Source organism: Scyliorhinus torazame, chromosome 10 (genome assembly GCF_047496885.1).
Source record: "Scyliorhinus torazame isolate Kashiwa2021f chromosome 10, sScyTor2.1, whole genome shotgun sequence".
In the NCBI taxonomy this organism is placed as follows: domain Eukaryota; kingdom Metazoa; phylum Chordata; class Chondrichthyes; order Carcharhiniformes; family Scyliorhinidae; genus Scyliorhinus; species Scyliorhinus torazame.
In genome coordinates this window covers 131,780,503-131,804,563 of record NC_092716.1, presented here as the reverse complement: position 1 = coordinate 131,804,563, position 24,061 = coordinate 131,780,503, and the positions used below count along the sequence as shown (strand labels likewise).

The following is a 24,061-nucleotide window of genomic DNA, read 5'->3' as shown; positions in this document are numbered from 1 at the left end:
ATCCATGTACCTATCCAATAACTGCTTGAAGGTCCCTAATGTTTCCGACTCAACTACTTCCGCAGGCAGTGCATTCCATGCCCCCACTACTCTCTGGGTAAAGAACCTACCTCTGATATCCCTCCTATATCTTCCACCTTTCACCTTAAATTTATGTCCCCTTGTAATGGTGTGTTCCACCCGGGGAAAAAGTCTCTGACTGTCTACTCTATCTATTCCCCTGATCATCTTATAAACCTCTATCAAGTCGCCCCTCATCCTTCTCCGCTCTAATGAGAAAAGGCCTAGCACCCTCAACCTTTCCTCGTAAGACCTACTCTCCATTCCAGGCAACATCCTGGTAAATCTTCTTTGCACCTTTTTCAGAGCTTCCACATCCTTCCTAAAATGAGGCGACCAGAACTGTACACAGTACTCCAAATGTGGCCTTACCAAAGTTTTGTACAGCTGCATCATCACCTCACGGCTCTTAAATTCAATCCCTCTGTTAATGAACGCGAGCACACCATAGGCCTTCTTCACAGCTCTATCCACTTGAGTGGCAACTTTCAAAGATGTATGAACATAGACCCCAAGATCTCTCTGCTCCTCCACATTGCCAAGAACTCTACCGTTAACCCTATATTCCGCATTCATATTTGTCCTTCCAAAATGGACAACCTCACACTTTTCAGGGTTAAACTCCATCTGCCACTTCTCAGCCCAGCTCTGCATCCTATCTATGTCTCTTTGCAGCCGACAACAGCCCTCCTTACTATCCACAACTCCACCAATCTTCGTATCGTCTGCAAATTTACTGACCCACCCTTCAACTCCCTCATCCAAGTCATTAATGAAAATCACAAACAGCAGAGGACCCAGAACTGATCCCTGCGGTACGCCACTGGTAACTGGGATCCAGGCTGAATATTTGCCATCCACCACCACTCTCTGACTTCTATCGGTTAGCCAGTTCGTTATCCAACTGGCCAAATTTCCCACTATCCCATGCCTCCTTACTTTCTGCACAAGCCTACCATGGGGAACTTTATCAAATGCCTTACTAAAATCCATGTACACTACATCCACTGCTTTACCTTCATCCACATGCTTGGTCACCTCCTCAAAGAATTCAATAAGATTTGTAAGGCAAGACCTACCCCTCACAAATCCGTGCTGACTATCCCTAATCAAGCAGTGTCTTTCCAGATGCTCAGAAATCCTATCCTTCAGTACCCTTTCCATTACTTTGCCTACCACCGAAGTAAGACTAACTGGCCTGTAATTCCCAGGGTTATCCCTAGTTCCTTTTTTGAACAGGGGCACGACATTCGCCACTCTCCAATCCCCTGGTACCACCCCTGTTGACAGTGAGGACGAAAAGATCATTGCCAACGGCTCTGCAATTTCATCTCTTGCTTCCCATAGAATCCTTGGATATATCCCGTCAGGCCCGGGGGACTTGTCTATCCTCAAGTTTTTCAAAATGCCCAACACATCTTCCTTCCTGACAAGTATTTCCTCGAGCTTACCAATCTGTTTCACACTGTCCTCTCCAACAATATCGCCCCTCTCATTTGTAAATACAGAAGAAAAATACTCATTCAAGACCTCTCCTATCTCTTCAGACTCAATACACAATCTCCCGCTACTGTCCTTGATCGGACCTACCCTCGCTCTAGTCATTCTCATATTTCTCACATATGTGTAAAAGGCCTTGGGGTTTTCCTTGATCCCACCCGCCAAAGATTGTTCATGCCCTCTCTTAGCTCTCCTAATCCCTTTCTTCAGTTCCCTCCTGGCTATCTTGTATCCCTCCAATGCCCTGTCTGAACCTTGTTTCCTCAGCCTTACATAAGTCACCTTTTTCCTTTTAACAAGACATTCAACCTCTCTTGTCAACCATGGTTCCCTCACTCGACCATCTCTTCCCTGCCTGACAGGGACATACATATCAAGGACACGTAGCACCTGTTCCTTGAACAAGTTCCACATTTCACTTGTGTCCTTCCCTGCCAGCCTATGTTCCCAACTTATGCACTTCAATTCTTGTCTGACAACATCGTATTTACCCTTCCCCCAATTGTAAACCTTGCCCTGTTGCACGTACCTATCCCTCTCCATTACTAAAGTGAAAGTCACAGAATTGTGGTCACTATCTCCAAAATGCTCCCCCACTAACAAATCCATCACTTGCCCTGGTTCATTACCCAGTACTAAATCCAATATTGCCCCTCCTCTGGTCGGACAATCTACATACTGTGTTAGAAAAGCTTCCTGGACACACTGCACAAACACCACCCCATCCAAACTATTTGATCTAAAGAGTTTCCACTCAATATTTGGGAAGTTAAAGTCACCCATGACTACTACCCTATGACTTCTGCACCTTTCCAAAATCTGTTTCCCAATCTGTTCCTCCACATCTCTGTTACTATTGGGGGGCCTATAGAAAACTCCTAACAAGGTGACTGCTCCTTTCCTATTTCTGACTTCAACCCATACTACCTCAATAGGGTGATACTCCTCGAACTGCCTTTCTGCAGCTGTTATACTATCTCTAATTAATAATGCCACCCCCCCACCTCTTTTACCACCCTCCCTAATCTTATTGAAACATCTATAACCAGGGACCTCCAACAACCATTTCTGCCCCTCTTCTATCCAAGTTTCCGTGATGGCCACCACATCGTAGTCCCAAGTACCGATCCATGCCTTAAGTTCACCCACCTTATTCCTGATGCTTCTTGCGTTGAAGTATACACACTTCAACCCATCTCCGTGCCTGCAAATACTCTCCTTTGTCAGTGTTCCCTTCCCCACTGCCTCATTACATGCTTTGGCGTCCTGAATATCGGCTACCTTAGTTGCTGGACTACAAATCCGGTTCCCATTCCCCTGCCAAATTAGTTTAAACCCTCCCGAAGAGTACTAGCAAACCTCCCTCCCAGGATATTGGTGCCCCTCTGGTTCAGATGCAACCCGTCCTGCTTGTACAGGTCCCACCTTCCCCAGAATGCGGTCCAATTATCCAAATACCTGAAGCCCTCCCTCCTACACCATTCCTGCAGCCACGTGTTCAACTGCACTCTCTCCCTATTCCTAGCCTCGCTATCACGTGTTTCACTCCCAAGTTTCCAATAAAAAAGGACAGTCGATTCACTCACCTGCAGGGGGCTAGCGGGGACCCAGAGTGATTCACGCAGCTTTAGCTGCGGATACGGGCACCCGCACTTCCAGTCTGGAGTCCGCGCATGCGCACGGCGGTGGCCTCCAACGGCCACGCCGGGCACGATGGCGGACTCGGACTGAGGAGGCAGCTTCGAAATGTAGCCGCCCCCGATCGGCCGCGCGCCCGAAGATCCGACAGGCCCGATCCCCCCGCCCCCCCCACCAGGATGGCCGTGGACTGAGTCCGCAGCCGCCATGTGAGCATCCCGACCGGCCATAGCATGTTAGTTCCACGCCATCGGGAACTCAGCCGGTCTGGAGTGGAGGATCGCTGGGCAATGGGCCCCCAGCCGCGCGGAGTACTACTCGCACACGCCGATTCTCGGGGCCCCGATTTCGGCATCAAATTAGATTCTCCGCCTCCCCAGCGCCAAATAGCGAGGGGCTGTGGAGAATCCAGCCACCTGTTCTCCAGGGTAGCTGGGGGAGGGGGTGTCAGACACATTTGTGCGGCCTGTTCTCCAGGGTGGTGGGGAAGAGGGAGGAGGGGGTGGCAGACATATCAGACGTCCTGTTCTCCAGAGTGATGGCGGTGTAGGTGACAGATAGATTTGAACGGCCTGTTCTCCAGGGTGGTGGGATTGGGGGAGGAGGGGCTGATGACAGTTGCAGACATTTTGTCCAACTGACATGAAATCAGAAGCCATTCATGTTGGTGGAATTTACCAGACTGGAGACTTAGGGGGAGGGACAGAGGTTAAGGGTGAGAATTCCAGACCTTCAGGGTGGAATACTGAAGGGACAGCCACTAAGGATGGACCAATTAAAATCGGGCAGTGAATATTTGGACAGGAGTTGGCCAAACCCAGCCTCTCGAACCTGTTCTGTATATGCTCCAGCGCAGAATTGGAGGGGTGCAGATTTCTTGGAGGATTGTCAGGCTGGCAGTTACAGAGATGGAGGAGGGGGTCTGGGGCATGGTCGTGGAGGTCGAATTTTCAAATCAGTGTTGAATAACCTGGAGTGAAGGAAGGTGAACGAGCACAGGGGTGATGGGTGAATGGGACAGTTTGCTGTACACTTACTATCTGTTAACCTGCTCAGGAAATATTGTTAACTGTGGCATGTTCTAATCCCAGAGGTCCCAGTGCACGAGGAAATGGACATTTTGTCTCAGTTCAGACGCACGTAAGTGACTCTCTTGGAATTTTAGATGTGAAATGTGTTTCTAACTTACTGAAGTCCGTTTGATGCTCAATTCTTATCTTGGCAAGCCCCACAGTAATGCTTTACCCTCGGGACCAGGAACAAAATCATTGATGGTAAAGTCCTCATCACATAGGCCACTTGTGTCTGTACTGCTCAGCAGCTTGGAGTTCTGACAGGCCGAACTCTCGGTTCAATTTGTGCCGCCCGGCCTACAGCCTGGGCTCTGGCACTGCTGTCTGTATCTTCAGGAACAAATCGGCCAGGCTTCCACCATCCTCAGGAACCTACGGCTGTCACCTGGGGATTGGTCTCAGCCCTGCTCAGTTGCTCGGTGACTTCACAGAATCTGTAGAATCCCAATAGTGCGGAAGGAGGTCAGTCAGCCAATTCAGTCTGCACCAACCCTCCGAAAGAACACCCTATCTACCCGCGCCCCCCTCCACCCTATCCCCTTAACCCCATAACCTAACCTGCGTGTCTTTGAACACTAATTTAACATGGCTAATCCATCTAACTTGCGCGACTTTGAACACTAATTTAACATGGCTAATCCACCTAACCTGCGTGACTTTGGACACTGAGGGGCAATTTAACATGGCTAATCCACCTAACCTGCGTGTCTTTGGACGCTAAGGGGCAATTTAACATGGCCAATCCACCTAACCTGCGTGTCTCTGGACACTAAGAGGCAATTTAACACGGCCAATCCACCTAACCTGCGTGTCTTTGAACACTAACTTAACATGGCTAATCCACCTAACCTGCGTGACTTTGGACACTGAGGGGCAATTTAACATGGCTAATCCACCTAACCTGCGTGACTTTGGACGCTAAGGGGCAATTTAACATGGCCAATCCACCTAACCTGCGTGTCTCTGGACACTAAGAGGCAATTTAACATGGCCAATCCACCTAACCTGCGTGTCTTTGAACACAAATTTAACATGGCTAATCCACCTAACCTGCGTGTCTTTGAACACAAATTTAACATGGCTAATCCACCTAACCTGCGTGACTTTGAACACTAAGGGGCAATTTAACATGGCCAATCCACCTAACCTGCGTGTGTTGGACACTGAGGGGCAATTTAACATGGCCAATCCACCTAACCTGCGTGTCTTTGAACACAAATTTAACATGGCTAATCCACCTAACCTGCGTGTTTTTGGACACTAATGTAACATGCCCAATCTAGCTAACCTGCGTGTCTTTGAACACTAATTTAACATGGCCAATCCACCTAAACTGCGTGTCTTTGAACACTAATTTAACATGGCCAATCCACCTAACCTGTGTGACTTTGAACACCAATTTAACATGGCTAATCCACCTAACCTGCGTGTCTTTGAACACAAATTTAACATGGCTAATCCACCTAACCTGCGTGTCTTTGAACACAAATTTAACATGGCTAATCCACCTAACCTGCGTGACTTTGAACACTAAGGGGCAATTTAACATGGCCAATCCACCTAACCTGCGTGTGTTGGACACTGAGGGGCAATTTAACATGGCCAATCCACCTAACCTGCGTGTCTTTGAACACAAATTTAACATGGCTAATCCACCTAACCTGCGTGACTTTGAACACTAAGGGGCAATTTAACATGGCCAATCCACCTAACCTGCGTGTGTTGGACACTGAGGGGCAATTTAACATGGCCAATCCACCTAACCTGCGTGTCTTTGAACACAAATTTAACATGGCTAATCCACCTAACCTGCGTGTTTTTGGACACTAATGTAACATGCCCAATCCAGCTAACCTGCGTGTCTTTGAACACTAATTTAACATGGCCAATCCACCTAAACTGCGTGTCTTTGAACACTAATTTAACATGGCCAATCCACCTAACCTGTGTGACTTTGAACACTAATTTAACATGGCTAATCCACCTAACTTGCGTGACTTTGAACACTAATTTAACATGGCTAATCCACCTAACCTGCGTGTCTTTGAACACTAATTTAACATGGCTAATCCACCTAACCTGCGTGACTTTGGACACTAAGGGGCAATTTAACATGGCCAATCCACCTAACCTGCGTGTCTTTGAACACAAATTTAACATGGCCAATCCACCTAACCTGTGTGTCTTTGGACACTAAGGGGCAATTTAACATGGCCAATCCACCTAACCTGCATGTCTCTGGACACTAAGGGGCAATTTAACATGGCCAATCCACCTAACCTGTGTGTCTTTGGACACTAAGGGGCAATTTAACATGGCTAATCCACCTAACCTACGTGTCTTTGAACACAAATTTAACATGGCTAATCCACCTAACCTGTGTGACTTTGAACACTAATTTAACATGGCCAATCCACCTAACCTGTGTGACTTTGAACACTAATTTAACATGGCTAATCCACCTAACCTGTGTGTCTTTGGACACTAAGGGGCAATTTAACATGGCCAATCCACCTAACCTGCGTGTCTCTGGACACTAATTTAACATGGCTAATCCACCTAACCTGCGTGACTTTGAACACTAAAGGGCAATTTAACATGGCCAATCCACCTAACCTGCGTGTCTCTGGACACTAAGGGGCAATTTAACATGGCCAATCCACCTAACCTGCGTGTCTTTGAACACTAATTTAATATGGCTAATCCACCTAACCTGTGTGTCTTTGGACACTAAGGGGCAATTTAACATGGCTAATCCACCTAACCTACGTGTCTTTGAACACAAATTTAAAATGGCTAATCCTCCTAACCTGTGTGACTTTGAACACTAATTTAACATGGCCAATCCACCTAACCTGTGTGACTTTGAACACTAATTTAACATGGCTAATCCACCTAACCTGTGTGTCTTTGGACACTAAGGGGCAATTTAACATGGCTAATCCACCTAACCTACGTGTCTTTGAACACAAATTTAAAATGGCTAATCCACCTAACCTGTGTGACTTTGAACACTAATTTAACATGGCCAATCCACCTAACCTGCGTGTCTTTGGACACTAATTTAACATGGCTAATCCACCTAACCTGTGTGACTTTGAACACTAATTTAACATGGCTAATCCACCTAACCTGTGTGTCTTTGGACACTAAGGGGCAATTTAACCTGGCTAATCCACCTAACCTGCGTGTCTCTGGACACTAAGGGGCAATTTAACATGGCCAATCCACCTAACCTGCGTGTCTCTGGACACTAATTTAACATGGCTAATCCACCTAACCTGCGTGACTTTGAACACTAAAGGGCAATTTAACATGGCCAATCCACCTAACCTGCGTGTCTCTGGACACTAATTTAACATGGCTAATCCACCTAACCTGTGTGACTTTGAAAACTAATTTAACATGGCTAATCCACCTAACCTGTGTGTCTTTGGACACTAAGGGGCAATTTAACCTGGCCAATCCACCTAACCTGCGTGTCTCTGGACACTAAGGGGCAATTTAACATGGCCAATCCACCTAACCTGCGTGTCTCTGGACACTAATTTAACATGGCTAATCCACCTAACCTGCGTGACTTTGAACACTAAGGGGCAATTTAACATGGCCAATCCACCTAACCTGCGTGTCTCTGGACACTAAGGGGCAATTTAACATGGCCAATCCACCTAACCTGTGTGTCTTTGGACACTAAGGGGCAATTTAACATGGCTAATCCACCTAACCTACGTGTCTTTGAACACAAATTTAACATGGCTAATCCACCTAACCTGTGTGACTTTGAACACTAATTTAACATGGCCAATCCACCTAACCTGTGTGTCTCTGGACACTAAGGGGCACTTTAACATGGCCAATCCCACCTAACCTGCATGTCTCTGGACACCAAGGGGCAATTTAACATGGCCAATCCACCTAACCTGTGTGACTTTGAACACTAATTTAACATGGCCAATCCACCTAACCTGTGTGTCTTTGGACACTAAGGGGCAATTTAACACGGCCAATCCACCTAACCTGTGTGTCTTTGAACACTAATTTAACATGGCTAATCCACCTAACCTGCGTGTCTTTGAACACTAATTTAACATGGCTAATCCACCTAACCTGCGTGTCTCTGGACACTAAGGGGCAATTTAACACGGCCAATCCACCTAACCTGTGTTTCTTTGAACACTAATTTAACATGGCTAATCCACCTAACCTACGTGTCTTTGAACACAAATTTAACATGGCTAATCCACCTAACCTGTGTGACTTTGAACACTAATTTAACATGGCCAATCCACCTAACCTGTGTGTCTCTGGACACTAAGGGGCAATTTAACATGGCCAATCCACCTAACCTGCGTGTCTCTGGACACTAAGGGGCAATTTAACATGGGCCAATCCACCTAACCTGTGTGACTTTGAACACTAATTTAACATGGCCAATCCACCTAACCTGCGTGTCTTTGGACACTAATTTAACATGGCTAATCCACCTAACCTGCGTGACTTTGAACACTAAGGGGCAATTTAACATGGCCAATCCACCTAACCTGCGTGTCTCTGGTCACTAAGGGGCAATTTAACACGGCCAATCCACCTAACCTGTGTGTCTTTGAACACTAATTTAACATGGCTAATCCACCTAACCTGCGTGTCTTTGAACACTAATTTAACATGGCTAATCCACCTAACCTGTGTGTCTTTGGACACTAAGGGGCAATTTAACATGGCCAATCCACCTAACCTGTGTGTCTTTGAACACTAATTTAACATGGTTAATCCACCTAACCTGTGTGTCTTTGAACACAAATTTAACATGGCTAATCCACCTAACCTACGTGTCTTTGAACACTAATTTAACATGGCCAATCCACCTAACTGCACATCTTTGGACACCAAGGGGTAGTTTTAGCATGGCCAATCCACCTCTCTGGACTGTGGGAATAAACTGGAACACCCGGAGGAAACCTATGCAGGCACGGGGAGAACATGCAAACTCCACACAGACAGTCTCCCGAGGTCGGAATTAAACCCGTGTCCTGTGAGGCAACAGTGTTACCCACTGAGCCACTGTGCCGCCCATGACTTGTATGCAGTCCCATTTGGGCTGTGCTTGTGGGAGTGGCTGATCCAACATGGTCAATCTTGGCCCCACGTAAATGTGGATTTAAAACTGCAGCTTATTGGCCCAGTACACGTGTCTATTGTGGGAGCTGATTGGTCAAATGTGTCAGAGTATTGATTCAAGCTGTAGACTACTGGTTGACTGTGACGGTCATTGATGAGGCAAAGCAGCCTGTTCCCCCTCCCCCTCCTGACTCTTCCTGTCTTCCCTCCACCTCCTTGTCCTATTCTTCAGTGTTACCAGTTCAATTCAGTTGGTTAAATGGGTTTGAATGGGTAGAGGGTGGATGAACTTTCAGACTGTGCTTGGGTTTGTTTCTGCGATCTGTCTGATCGCTAACTTGTCATTCAAACTATCATCCAGGAGCTTGGCAGCAGTGGGATCTCGGAAGAGGATGGGGACCAGTACCAGGTAGTAACATTATACAGCGGCACACAATCCCAGCTCTTAGAGGGGCAGCGACCTTGGTGCGAGATCCCAGGTCGCCTGATTGGCCAATGATAAACATGGAAAAGCCACAAATAATCATGGGAATCTCTGCTCGTGACCAAGGTGGTGACTCCTTTAAGAATCTGGATGAGTGAGCTGACTAAACAGCAATGCCAGAATCTCTCCCAATATTTGGGCTGTAAGAGTGTGGCCTTTTGGGGGTGATTCTGGAGGCCGCTGGACTGCGAGAGGCGATCACCGAGTCACATCAGTAATCCAGTGGAATAATACTGGCAGTGAACCACTCTCCACCCCCACACCGACTCCTAACCCAAGCACCTCACCCCCTTACCCCGCCAACCGTATACCAGCCCACACCCCAACTACTGATACCACTCCAGTCAAAATTGATCCCATCCAAAATCACAACCCCTTACTCTCACCCTAACCCCCCTCTACCGAAACCCCCCTTCGCCCACTTTACCTCCATCCTCCTACACCCTATCTCTATCTTTAGGTCCACCCCAGCCCACAGCATCCACCCCCATTGCACGGCTTGCAAACTCCTTGCTCCCTTCTTCTACACAAACTCCTGCACCACTGATGTACCGTCAATTACCACAAAATGAGAATGGTGAAACAATCGAGGCTTTATTGCACAAGATGTTGAGCCTCCCGCAGCTGGAACCAGAATGGAAGCAGCGCAGGAGAGCGCACACTTTTATACCCCGCCTGCTGGGAGGAGCCAGCAGCCAGGGATTTACCGTCGTACCTGTAATATACGGGCAATGCCGTAATACATACAATATACCACTAGTGGTGTTTACCACATTCACCCCCTGTTAAAAAACAGTCCGATGGGGGTGACGAAAACATTACAAATTAAGTCTGTCGGGGGCTTTGACCGTCCGCCGTGATCGCCTCAGTCCTGGTGATGTGGGCGGTGACTTGGTCACCTGCGACTCCGGGAGTGTGTTGTCCTCGTCATCGTCACCCCTGAGTGGATCCAGTGGGAGGACTGATCCTTCTGGGGTGGGGGCTGCGGTGAGGTTCGCTGGAGGGAGGGTGAGTGGCGCAAGGGTGAATGAGGCAACCGGGAGCGGGGGGGGGAGCGGTGTCAGGTTGGGGGTCGGGAGGTGGGGACCCAGCGGGTGCCAGGTCCCGGAGGGAGATGGTGTCTTGGCGCCCGTCGGGGTGTGCCACGTAGGCGTACTGCGGGTTTGCATGTAGGAGGTGGACCTTCTCGACCCAGGGGTCCGATTTATGGCTCCGCACATGCTTCCGGAGGAGGATGGGTCCAGGAACTGTCAGCCATGTTGGGAGCGAGACCCTGGAGGTGGACTTCCTGGGGAAGGCAAACACACGTTTGTGAAGGGTCTCATTAGTCGCGGTGCAGAGGAGCAACCGGATGGAGTGGAGCGCGTCGGGGAGGACCTCCTGCCAGCAGGAGACCGGGAGATTTTTAGACCGCAGGGCCAGCAGGACAACCTTCCAGACCGTCCCGTTTTCCCTCTCCACCTGCCCGTTTCCCCGGGGGTTGTAGCTGGTCGTCCTGCTCGAGGCAATGCCTTTGCTGAGCAGGAGCTGACGCAGCTCATCACTCATGAAAGAGGATCCCCGATCGCTGTGGATGTAGGTGGGGAAACCGAACAGAGTGAAGATGCTGTGCAGGGCTTTGATTACCGTGGCAGAAGTCATGTCGGAGCATGGGATGGTGAAGGGGAACCGGGAGTACTCATCAATTACGTTGAGGAAGTACAGGTTGCAGTCGGTGGAGGGGAGGGGCCCTTTGAAGTCCACGCTGAGGCGTTCAAAGGGGTTGGAAGCCTTCACCATGTGCGCTCTATCTGGCCGGTAGAAGTGCGGCTTGCACTCTGCGCAGACTTGGCAGTCTCTGGTGACGGTCCTGACCTCCTCAATGGAGTAGGGCAGGTTGCGGGCCTTGACAAAATGGAAGAACCGGGTGACCCCTGGGTGGCAGAGGTCATAGTGGAGAGCCTGGAGTCGGTCTGCCTGTGCGCTGGCACATGTACCGCGGGATATGGCATCTGGAGGCTCATTGAGCTTCCTCGGGCGATACAAGATCTCATAATTATAGGTGGAGAGCTCGATCCTCCACCTCAAGCCCGCTGTGTATTATTAAACATGAAAGCAACCGACCATTGGTCAGTGAGGAGAGTGAATCTCCTGCCGGCCAGGTAATGCCTCCAATGTCGCACAGCTTCCACAATGGCTTGGGCCTCTTTTTCAACAGAGGAGTGCTGAATTTTGGAGGCATGGAGGGTGCGGGAAAAGAAAGCCACGGGTCTGCCCGCCTGGTTGAGGGTGGCGGCCAGAGCCACGTCCGATGCATTGCTCTCCACCTGAAAGGGGAGAGTCTCGTTGACCGCGTGCATCATGGCCTTGGCGATGTCTGCCTTGATGTGGTTGAAGGCCTGGCGGGCCTCAGCCATCAGCGGAAAAACTGTGGACTGAATGAGTGGGCGGGCCTTGTCCGCATAGTTAGGGACCCAGTGGGCGTAATACGAGAAAAACCCCAGGCACCGTTTCAGGGCCTTGGGGCAGTGGGGGAGGGGGAGTTCCATGAGGGGGCGCATGCAGTCGGGGCCGGGCCCTAGGACTCCATTTTCCACTACATAGCCGAGGATGGCTAAGCGGTTGGTGCGGAAAACGCATTTCTCCTTATTGTATCTGAGATTAAGGAGTTTGGCAGTATGGAGGAATTTTTGGAGGTTTGCGTCGTGGTCCTGCTGATCGTGGCCACAGATGGTGACGTTATCTAGGTACAGGAAGGTGGCCCACAGCCCGTACTGGTCAACCATTTGGTCCATCTGTCGCTGGAAGACCGAGACCCCATTGGTGACGCCGAAGGGAATTCTGAGGAAGTGATAGAGGCGGCCATCTGCTTCGAATGCAGTGTATTGGCGGTCCTCCGGGCGGATGGGGAGCTGGTGGTAGGCGGACTTCAGGTCCACTGTGGAGAAGACTCGATACTGCGCAATCTAATTGACCATGTCAGATATGCGGGGGAAAGGGTACGCATCGAGCTGCTTGTACCGACTGATGGTCTGACTGTAGTCAATGACCATCCTGTGCTTCTCCCCAGTCTTCACTATCACTACTTGAGCTCTCCAGGGGCTGTTGCTGTCCTCAATGATCCTCTCCCGCAGAAGCTGTTGGACCTCCGACCTGATGAAGGTCCTGTCCTGGGCACTGTACCGTCTGCTCCAAGTGGCGCAGGGTTTGCAGTCCGGGGTGAGGTTCGCAAACAGTGAAGGTGGATCGACCTAAAGGGCCGTGAGGCCGCAGACGGTGAGGGGGGGGCAGGGGTCCGTCGAATTTCAAAGTAAGGCTTTGGGGGTGGCATTGAAAATCCAGGCCGATAACAGGGCAGCGCAGAGGTGGGGAGGATGTAGAGCCTGAAGTTGCTGAACTCTACGCCCTGGACGGTGAAGGTCGCGATACAGTAGCCCCGGATTTCAACAGAATGGGATCCGGAGGCCAGGGAGATTTTCTGGGTGACGGGGAGTACCGGGAGGGGGCAGCGCCTTACCGTAGTGGGGTGGATGAAGCTCTCTGTGCTCCCGGAGTCAAAGAGGCAGGCCGTCTCGTGCCCATCGATCTTCACCGTCGTCGTAGCGGTCGCGAGGTTGCGGGGCCGAGACTGATCCAGGGTGATGGAGGCGAGGTGCGGAAGATGCTGGAAGGTCCCGGGCTGATCAGCGGTGGCGGAGGTAGCAGTAGGCGGCGAACGGCCAGACGAGCAGGGGTCCTGAGGCGCAGTCCAAAATGGCGCTGAAGATGGCGGCGCCCACGGGGCACACATGGCTTGCGGTGGGGAAGATGGCGGCGCCCACGGGCTGCTCGTGGCTTGCGGTGGGGAAGATGGCGGCGCCCACGGGCTGCTCGTGGCTTGCGGAGGAGAAGATGGCGGCGCCCCTGGGAGGTGTAGAAATGCCAGGCCTGGAAACAGCGGCGGCCGACCGGGCCTGGCAAACAGAAACAAAGTGTCCTTTCTTCCCACACCCATAGCAGGTCGCGCTCCGCGCCGGGCAGCGCTGCCTTGGGTGTTTGCTTTGTCCACAAAAATAACACTTGGGGCCCCCCAGAGTGGGCTGGCTACCGCGCGGCGCAGGTTTGCGGTGAGCTGTAGTTGGCAGCTGGTGGGGCCCACGATGCCCACGAGGGTGCCGCGCGGTCGGGGGTGTAGGACTCCAGGTTACGGGAGGCCACTTCTAGTGAATTGGCAAGCTGCCTATTCTCCGCAAGATCGAGCGTACCCCCTTCCAGTAGTCACTGGCAACGTACGTAGACTTCATGCCCGTGACATAAGCATCTCTAATTAATAGTTCGGTGTGTTGGACTGCCGAAACTGCCTAGCAGTCACAGTTCCTACCGAGGATCTGTAGGGCCTGCAAAAAATCGTCCAGAGTCTCCCCGGGGAGTTGCCGTCTCGTGGCCAGGAGGTGCCTGGCGTACACTTGATTCACTGACTTAACGTAATGTCCTTTCAGTAGCGTCATCGCTTCTGAGTAGGTGGGCGCATCCCGGATGAGGGGGAAAATTTCAGTGCTCACCCGTGAGTAGAGGACCTGGAGCTTCTGTGGGTCCGAGAGTTCTTCAGTGGCTGCTCTGAGGTAGCCTTCAAAGCAGGCTAGCCAGTGCTCGAAGGTGGAAGTGGCGTTGGCTGCTTGAGGGCTCAGCTGCAGGCGATCAGGCTTAAGATGTTCATCTTTTAAAATTAAAATTTTGTGCAATACATTGATGCACCGTCAATTACCCCGAGACGAGAAGGGTGAAACAATCGAGGCTTTATTGCACAAGATGTTATGCCTCCCGCAGCTGGAACCAGAATGGGAGCAGCGCAGGAGAGCTTACACTTTTATACGCTGCCTGCTGGGAGGAGCCAGCAGGCAAGGGTCTACCGTAGTACCTGTAATACACAGGCAGTGCCGTAATACATACAATATATCACTAGTGGTGTTTACCACAACCACACTCTCTCCCCTTCACCTATCCTCACACTACCCCTCTCCATACCTTCCCCCTCCCCTTTTGCCCCTTCGTTCCATTCTCTGTCCACTTCCACCTGTTTCACCCTCTGCCCTTTCACCCACTTCCCTTTCACCCTCTGCCCTTCCACCCTCTGCCCTTTCACCCACTTCCCTTTCACTCCTCCTCTCCCCTTCGCTCTCCCCTCCCTTTCTCTCCCCTGCCCCTCTCTGCCCTGTCAGACTCCTTCTTACATGTTAACACATTGCCAACACTCACATTGCTGCATTGAGTCCATTTTCACAGCATGAACAAAGATGGGCACTCCCACTGTGCTGGCATGCTGACCTGTTAGAGCAGTGACACCTCTGAGACAATGAGCAATCTTGATGGAAGTATGTTGAAGAAATGGGTTATGTTCGGTAAGTGTCTCTGAATGTCCGACTCAAGCACAGAGCAGATCTGACCTGGGTAAGAATGAGAAATCTGGGGCGTCATTCTCCGACCCCCCGCCGGGTCGGAGAATGGCCGTTGGTCGCCGTGAATCCCGCCCCCGCCGAAGTCTCCGGGACCGGAGATTGGGCGGGGGCGGGAATCGGGCCGCGCCGGTTGGCGGGACCCCCCGCTCAATTCTCCAGCCCGGATGGGCCGAAGTCCCGCCCAGAAATTGCCTGTCCCGCCGGCGTAAATCAAACCTGGTATTTACCGGCGGGACCAGGCGGCGTGGGTGGGCTCCAGGGTCCTGGGGGGGGCGCGGGGCGATCTGACCCCGGGGGGTGCCCCCACGGTGGCCTGGCCCGCGATCGGGGCCCACCGATCCGCGGGCGGGCCTGTGCCGTGGGGGCACTCTTTCCCTTCCGCCTCCGCCACGGTCTCCACCATGGCGGAGGCGGAAGAGACTCTCCCCACTGCGCATGCACGGGAAACTGTCGGCGGTCGCTGACGCTCCCGCGCATGCGCCACATTTCTGCGCCAGCTGGCAGGGCAACAAACGCCATTTCCGCCAGCTGGCGGGGCGGAAATCCCTCCGGCGCCGGCCTAGCCCCTTAATGTTGGGGCTCGGCCCCCAAAGATGCGGAGCATTCCGCACCTTTGGGCCGGCGCGATGCCCGTCTGATTGGCGCCGTTTTTGGCGCCAGTCGGCGGACATCGCGCCGTTGGGGGAGAATTTCGCCCCTGTTTCAGGACAGATGTGGTCCTCTGGTACCAGGGCTGTAATGTGGTCCAGCAAGACTCGATAGCTAAACCAGTATATCCCTTAGCACCTGCTCAGAACAAAGATGAGGGGCAATTGATATTGGCACTGCCAATGATGTGGGCATCCTGACAGCCATTTGAGCACCAATGGCTGCGCCACTTTATCTAACCCTGTGCTGTACCTGTCCTGGGAGTGTTTGATGGGGACAGTGTAGAGGGAGCTTTACTCTGGATCTAACCCCGTGCTGTACCTGTCCTGGGAGTGTTTGATGGGGACCGTGTAGAGGGAGCTTTACTCTGTATCTAACCCCGTGCTGTACCTGTCCTGAGAGTGTTTGACGCGGACAGTGTAGAAGGAGCTTTACTCTGTATCTAACCCCGTGCTGCACCTGTCCTGGGAGTGTTTGATGGGACAGTGTAGAGGGAGCTTTACTCTGTATCTAAACCCGTGCTGTTCCTGTCCTGGGAGTGTTAGATGGGGACAGTGTAGAGGGAGCTTTACTCTGCATCTAACCCCGTGCTGTACCTGCCCTGGGAGTGTTTGATAGGGACAGTGTGGCGGGAGCTTTGTGTATCTAACCCCATGCTGTACCTGTCCTGGGAGTCTTTGATGGGACAGTGTAGAGGGAGCTTTACTCTGTATCTAACCCCGTGCTGTACCTGTCCTGGGAGTGTTTGATGGGGACAGTGTAGAGGGAGCTTTACTCTGTATCTAACCCCATGCTGTACCTGTACTGAGAGTGTTTGACGGGGACAGTGTAGAGAGAGCTTTACTCTGTATCTAACCCCGTGCTGTACCTGTCCTGGGAGTGTTTGATGGGGACAGTGTAGAGGGAGCTTTACTCTGTATCTAACCCCGTGCTGTACCTGTCCTGGGAGTGTTTGATGGGGACAGTGTAGAGGGAGCTTTACTCTGTATCTAACCCCGTGCTGTAGCTGTCCTGGGAGTGTTTGATGGGGGCAGTTTCAGGGGAGCTCTATATTGTAAATATATAATGGGTAATGAACAGCCAAACAGAATCCCTTTGAAAAGCAGCAGGTGAATCCAGTGAATCAAGGGCCCAAAAGTTAAATCCACACTCTCAAATTCTCATAATTCAAAAATAACTATTGGCACAATGTGTATTGAGGAGATCTACTTGGAGGAACAGTTCCCCATTGCCAGCTCTCTAACTTATTCGTCTCTCCACAGTAGCACAGATGCGGGTGAGGAAGCTGGAGGACTGGACTTTAGCGCACTGTTGAAGAAGAGGTAAGATTCAGACACGCCCCCCTAACTGAGACACTCCTTGCCCCAACCCTTCCTGACGCTGGCTATATCTGGAATTAAAGTCGAAAGATGACCATGAAACCATGGTCGATTGTTGTAAAAACCCATCTGGTTCACTAATGTTCTTTCGGGAAGGAAATCTGGCCTACATGTGACACCAGACCCACACACACTTAACTGTGTTGCAAGCTACTCAGTTCAAGGGCAATTAGGGATGGGCAATAAATGCTGGTCTTCCAGCAACATCCACACCAAATGAATCAAAAAAAAACACACGCTGCTCAGATAGCCCACCCAACACTGGGACAATCTACCCAACATCAGGACAATCAGCCCCATACTGGGGTAATGTACCCCACTCTGGCACAATACGGGGGCCAGTTTAGCTTAGTTGCAGAGCGAGGCCAGCAGCGCAGGTTCAATCCCCGCTGAAGTTATTCATGACGGCCCCACCTTCTCAGTCTTGCCCCTTGTCTGAGGTGTGGTGATCCTCTGGTTAAACCACCATCGGTCCGCTCTCCCCCTCAAAGGGGAAAGCAGCCTGTGGCCATCTGGGACGATGGTGACTTCACCTTACACAACCTATGCAACACTGAAAAAATCAACTGAACATTGAGGTATTCCTCCTCATACTGGGAAAACCATCCAACACTGGGATTATGAATCAACACTGGAATACTACCAAACACTGAGGGCTGGATTATCCCATTGAAGCCACCCAACACCGCTGGGAAACCCACGGGCGGGGGTGCGCTGCCAGTGGGAAAAGAGAATCCCAACAGCCAGAGAATTCTGGGATAATCCATTCAGCACTGGGTATTCTACCCAGCGATGCTGAGGTAATCTGTACAGTGATAGTGCGACATTTCAAAATGACTTACTCCCACACAGTGCAGAATAATATCAAAGTATTTACTGCAGTGCATTCTGTGTGGAGGGAAAGGTGTCATTGAAAGAGTGCAAAAGCTAACTGGATCATTAGCTGGTAATGTGGAAATCCTGATTATCCAGAGTTATTGGGTGAGGGTCGGGTGTATAAAGCATGTTGGTCGAAGGGGCTGTATTGCTGTGTCTGTTGCTGTTTAATTATTTTAACTCAGAATCTAATGAACTGTTTTCTTTTATTCCTGGAAACCGATTGCCTGTTTTCTCATGACCTTTGATATCGCGTTCCCCCGCAATTCCTCTCACAATCGTTGTCTGGACTGGAACTGACCATCAGAGGGTAAGAAAACTAATAGACCAAACAAAAGGTGGAACCCCATTCAACTACCAGAACTAAAGTACTTTAAGCCATTCTCCCAGCAGATGTGTAACCTTGTGCATTTAGTTCACTGTCCGTTCCACAAGCTCTCGTCACCCTGCCACGCCAGGACACGTATTCCACTGTCTTTTAAAAGTCCCTTCACGCTCCCTTCTAAGTGTCTCTGAACTCACTCCCAGGCACAAGTTCACTCTGCCATCTCCTTTATCCTTAAATCTCCACATGTCCCGTGTCTTTGAGCAGAAAATCAGTTCATATCAGATGGTGGCTAACACAAAATTCAGAGTAACAAATCCCCAAGATCCGATAGTTTCTATGGCAGGGTTTTAAAGGAAATCCGTGAGAACGAGGAGCGGCATGGTAGCACAGTGATTAGCACTGCTGTCTCAATTTACCAGGAACTCGGGTTCAATTCTGACCTCGGGTGACTGTGTGGAGTCTGCACTTTCTCCCCGGGCGGGATTCTCTGATCATGAGGCTAAGTGTTGACGCCGTCGGACAAACTCTCACGGCGTCAACACGGCCCCAGGATCAGCAATTCTGGCCCTACAGGGGGCCAGCACAGTGCTGGAGCGGTTCACGCCGCTCCAGCTGCTGATCCGGCTGTGGAATGGGCGCCGGGAGATGCACGCATGCGCAGTGGGTCCGGCGCCAACCCATGCATGCGCAGTCCACCGGCGCGATTTCCACGCATGCGCGGTGCCTCCCTTGTCCAGGCCAGTCCCGAGTCAACATGGTGCAGGTCTACAGGGGCCGGCGCGGAAGAAAGGAGACTGGGACACAGAGACCGGCCCGCCAATCGGTGGGCCCCAATCATAGGCCAGGCCACATCGGAGGCCCCCGCCCCGGGGTCGAACACCCCTCCCCTGCCACAGGCCGCCACCCGACCCTTCCACGCTGAGTTCCCGTCGGCTGAGAGCAGGTGTGGATGGTGCCGGCGGGATTCTGCGTTTCCACGACGGCCGCTCAGCCCATCCTGGCCCTGCGACCGGCACCACTCTGCGGAGAATCGCGTGCCGGCGTGGCGCGATTCGCGGCGGTCGTGGGGGTTCTCTGGCCCAGCCTCGGGCTGAGAGAAACCCGCCCCCCCATGTCTGCGTGGGTTTCCTCCGGGTGCTCCGGTTTCCTCCCACAGTCCAAAGATGTGCAGGTTAGATGGATTGACCATGATAAAATTGCCCCTTCAGAGTCCAAAGATGTGCAGGTTAGGTGTGATTACAAGGATAGGGTGGAGGTGTGGGCTTGGGTAGGATGCTCTTTCAGAGGGTCGTTGCAGAGTTGATGGGCTGAATGGCCTCCCTCTGCACTGTTGGGATTCTATGAACATTGCAGATCCAAAATTGTAATCTTACTCAGTTCACTCGGTTCAACAACGGTTAATGTAGATTGGAAAATTGTGCCTGTCACCCCGCTGTTAAAGGTGAGAGATAGACAGCAGGGAATTATACACCACTTAACATAACTTGTTATCGGGATATTATTGGAATCTATAATTAAGGATAGACTGCAAAGGATAAACTTTGCAAATTTTCAGCTGATCAGAGAGAGTCAATAGGGATTTATAAAGGGTCGTTCATACCTGACGATCCTGATTGAACATTTTGATGAGGTGATTGAAGGAGTGGACAAAGAAATGTTTATGGACATTGTTTATTTGTGGACTTCCTTTCATAAAATCATTCATAAGGGGTTGGATTCTCCGATCCCTGACATCGAAATCGCATTCAGCGACGGGACGGAGAATCCCCGATGACGCCGAAATCGGGGGCGGCGCCGCCTTCACAATGCTCCACCCCCTGGAAAGCGGCGTAGTCTGCGAGTGCTGTATCCACGGCCGCAGGCCATTGCCTGAGGCCTGCCCCATGATGCTCCGTCCCTGACCGGCCGAGTTTCCGATGGCGTGGGACACATGTGATCTCACCCATCAGGAACTCGGCGTGGCGGCTGCGGACTCAGTTCTGCGTGCCACTGTCGGGGGAGGGCCGATCCACAGGCAGGGGCGGACATATTCTGGGCTGGGGGCACTGTGGTGGGGCAATCCGGGGCGTGGTAGCCGGCCGAATGGGGGGACTATTTCACGGGCCAGGTCCGAGACCGGCATCCGCTATGAAGCATGGCGTGGCCACTGCAGGTGGTGCGCCAGCTTGGGGACATAGGGCGGGATTCTCCCGCAACTGGCCGGATGGCCCTTGCCGGCGCCAAGAACGGCACGAATCACTCCGGCGCCGGGCCATCCGGAGGTTGCGCAGAACCGCCGGCGAGTTCTTGTGCATGCGCAGGGGGTTTCTTCTCCGTGCCGGCCTTGGCGGAGCACTACAGAGGCCGGCGTGGAGGGAAAGAGTGCCCCCACGGCACAGGCCCGCCTGCAGATTGGTGGGCCCAGATCGCGGGCCAGGCCACTGCGGCTGGATCCTCCCGCACCCCCCCAAGGCTACAGGGGCCGGCGCGGAGGAAAGGAGGCCGGGGGGCAGAGAGGTCGGCCCGCCAACTGGTGGGCCCCGTTTGCAGGCCAGGCCACTATGGAGGCCCCCCCGGGGTCGGGCACCCCCCCCCGTCCCCCGTCCCCACAGGCCGCCCCCCTCCCTTCAACGCCAAGGTCCCGCCGGCTCAGAGGATGTTAGAACGGCGTCGACGGGACTTGGCTTTTTGATGACGGCCACTCGGCCCATTCGGGCCGGAGAATCGGCACACCGGCCTGTGCCAGCCCGGGCCACAGAGTCGGCTCATACCCCAACCAGCACTGCGCTGACCACGCCGGTCCCAATGGCAAGCGGAGAATCACGTCCCGGCATTGGGGCGGCGTGGCGCGATTCGTGCGGCCCGCCGCCGATCCTCCGACCCGGCGAGGGGTCGGAGAATTCCGCCCAACGTTGACACCGACGCAGAATTCGTGGACTTTCACAACAGCAAAACTGGTGCCGAACCTGGACCGATTCAGGGACTCTGGAGGAGCTGGCACCGACGCCACATGGAACATAATCGATTCCAATGAAAAATGGTATGGGATTCACCAGGTCCCTGATTGACACACGGGAGGCTGACCAGTTGCAGACGCACACACACATTACAATCCCCACACACACACACATCCGAGCCAATGAGATGGGACTGGTTGTGCTGGAACGCGCCCATACAGCGGATGGGTCCCCACTACTCCCCCCAGCCTTGGCAGAAGCCCCCTGGCCAGCGGCACAACTGTTAGCCGACTATGGCCATGTTGGACACTCTCTACACCAGCAGCCGCCATGCCAGTTTCACCATTTTTAAAAGCACAAGTGAACCTCGCCGTCGGGAACTCGGCCCATCGGAGGCGGAGAATCGCGGGCGCCCCGGAGAATACAGGGTCGGGCCCGCTAATGATATGCAAACGGCGTTTACTGTTCTGGAACGCATTGACGCCGCTGTCGAAGTGACGGGGAATTGCTTTTTGGAGTCAAATCGGCTCCCACCGCAATTTCGGCATTGGAACCTATTCTCCGTCCAATTGCATTTCCCAATTTTGGCGTCGGCAAATTGAGAATCCCACCTATGGAATTGAAGATAAATGATTGATGTGTTTAGGAATTGGCAGAGTGCTGGGAGACAGAGAGGAGGATAATGGGCAGGACTCTCGTTGACAGAATGTGACAAGTGGCGTCCCACCGGGACCTGTGCTGGAGCCTCAACTATTCACCAGATTTACTAACAACTTTGCTGATTGATAGAAAGGTACATATTCTCATTAATTAATGCCACAAAGAAAAGCAGCAGAAGAGGTAAACAGGAAGATGGAAACCAAAGAGAAAGACTTGTGTTTATTTCATGTTTTTAAGCCCATGTGTCTCCCAAAGATCTTTCCAGACGAAGGGAGGTGGAGGCCTAGTGGTATTGCATCTGTTCGTGACAGTATCGGTAGCAGTGACCACCGCATAGTCCTTGTGGAGACGAAGCCCCATCTTCACATTGAGAATACCCGCCATCGTGCAGCAGCAGAATTGTCCTCAGCCACAATCTACAACCTCGTGGCCCGGCATATCCCCCATTCTACCATTACCACCAAGCCAGGGGATCAACCCTGGTTCAATGAGGAGTGCAGGAGAGCGTGCCAGGAGCAACACCAGGCAGACCGAAAAATGAGGTGTCAACCTGGTGAAGCTGCAACACAGGACTACTTGTGTGCCAAACAGCATAAGCAGCAAGTAACAGACAGAGCTAAGCGATCCCACAACCAATGGATCAGATCTAAGTTCTGCAGTCCTGCCACTTCCAATCATCAGCAGTGCTATCAAGCGGCACTTCCTCAGCAATAACCTTCTCACTGATGCTCAGTCTGTGTTCCACCAGGGTCACTCAGCTCCTGACCTCATTACAGCCTTGGTTCAAACATGGACAAAAGAGCTGAGGTGAGAGTGACTGCCCTTGACATCCATGCAGCATTTGACTGAGTTTGGCACCCAGGAGCCCGAGCTAAACTGGAGTCAATGGGAATCAGGGGGAAAACTCTCCATTGGTTGGAGTCATACCTGGCACAAAGGAAGATGTTTGTGGTGATTGGAGGTCAATCATCTCCGCTCCAGGACATCACTGTAGGAGTTCCTCAGGGTAGTGTTCAGGGCCCAACCACCTTCAGCTGCTTCATCAATGACCTTCCTTCCAACATAAGGTCAGAAGTGGGGATGTTCGCAGATGACTGCACAATGTTCAGCACCATTCGCGGCTCCTCAGATAATGAAGCAGCCCATGTCCAAATGCAGCACACAAGTGACAGACAATGATCATATCCTGCAAGAGAGAATCTAACCATCACTCCTTGACATTCAATAACATTACCATCGCTGAATCTCCCACTAACCCCTGCAATTTATGTCTGTCCTCCTGACTTGGGCTTCCACAGCTGATATGGAGAGGGTAGCTGCACACACCTTGGCACACACAACTCTTAACCCATCCTCACACACCCACCCACACACTCACACACACCCACACACACCCACACACACATACATACACACCCACCCACACCCACACACACACACCACCCCACACGCACATACACACTCACACCCACACCCCCACCCACGCGCACATACACACCCACACCCACATGCGCACACACACACACACACACACCCACACGCACACACCCACCCACACCCACAGACACACACCCACCCACACGCACATACACACCCACACCCACATGCGCGCACGCACACACAACTCTTAACCCATCCTCTCACCCACACCCACACCCACCCACACACCCACACACACCCACACACACCCATACACACACACACCCACCCACACCCACACACACCCACCCACCCACACGCACATACACACTCACACTCACATGCGCACACCCACCCACACCCACCCACACCCACACACACGCATCTCTTAACCCATCCTCACACACCCGCATGCACACACACCCACCCACACACACACACCCACACACACCTCTTAACCCATCCTCTCACACACACCCACACACACATCCACACGCGCACACACACATCTCTTAACCCATCCTC

General features: G+C 52.1%; 1 protein-coding gene across 1 annotated transcript in view; it reads left to right on the top strand.

Moving 5' to 3' along the window:
- LOC140430933 (myosin-binding protein C, cardiac-type-like) overlaps positions 1-24,061 on the top strand; it is a 249,902-nt gene that overhangs the window by 56,451 nt on the left and 169,390 nt on the right. The window contains exons 7-10 of the mRNA XM_072518761.1: positions 4,290-4,338; positions 9,754-9,801; positions 17,201-17,260; positions 18,501-18,503. Of these exons, the coding sequence (XP_072374862.1) occupies positions 4,290-4,338; positions 9,754-9,801; positions 17,201-17,260; positions 18,501-18,503 (160 nt within the window). The remainder of the gene's footprint in view (positions 1-4,289; positions 4,339-9,753; positions 9,802-17,200; positions 17,261-18,500; positions 18,504-24,061) is intronic.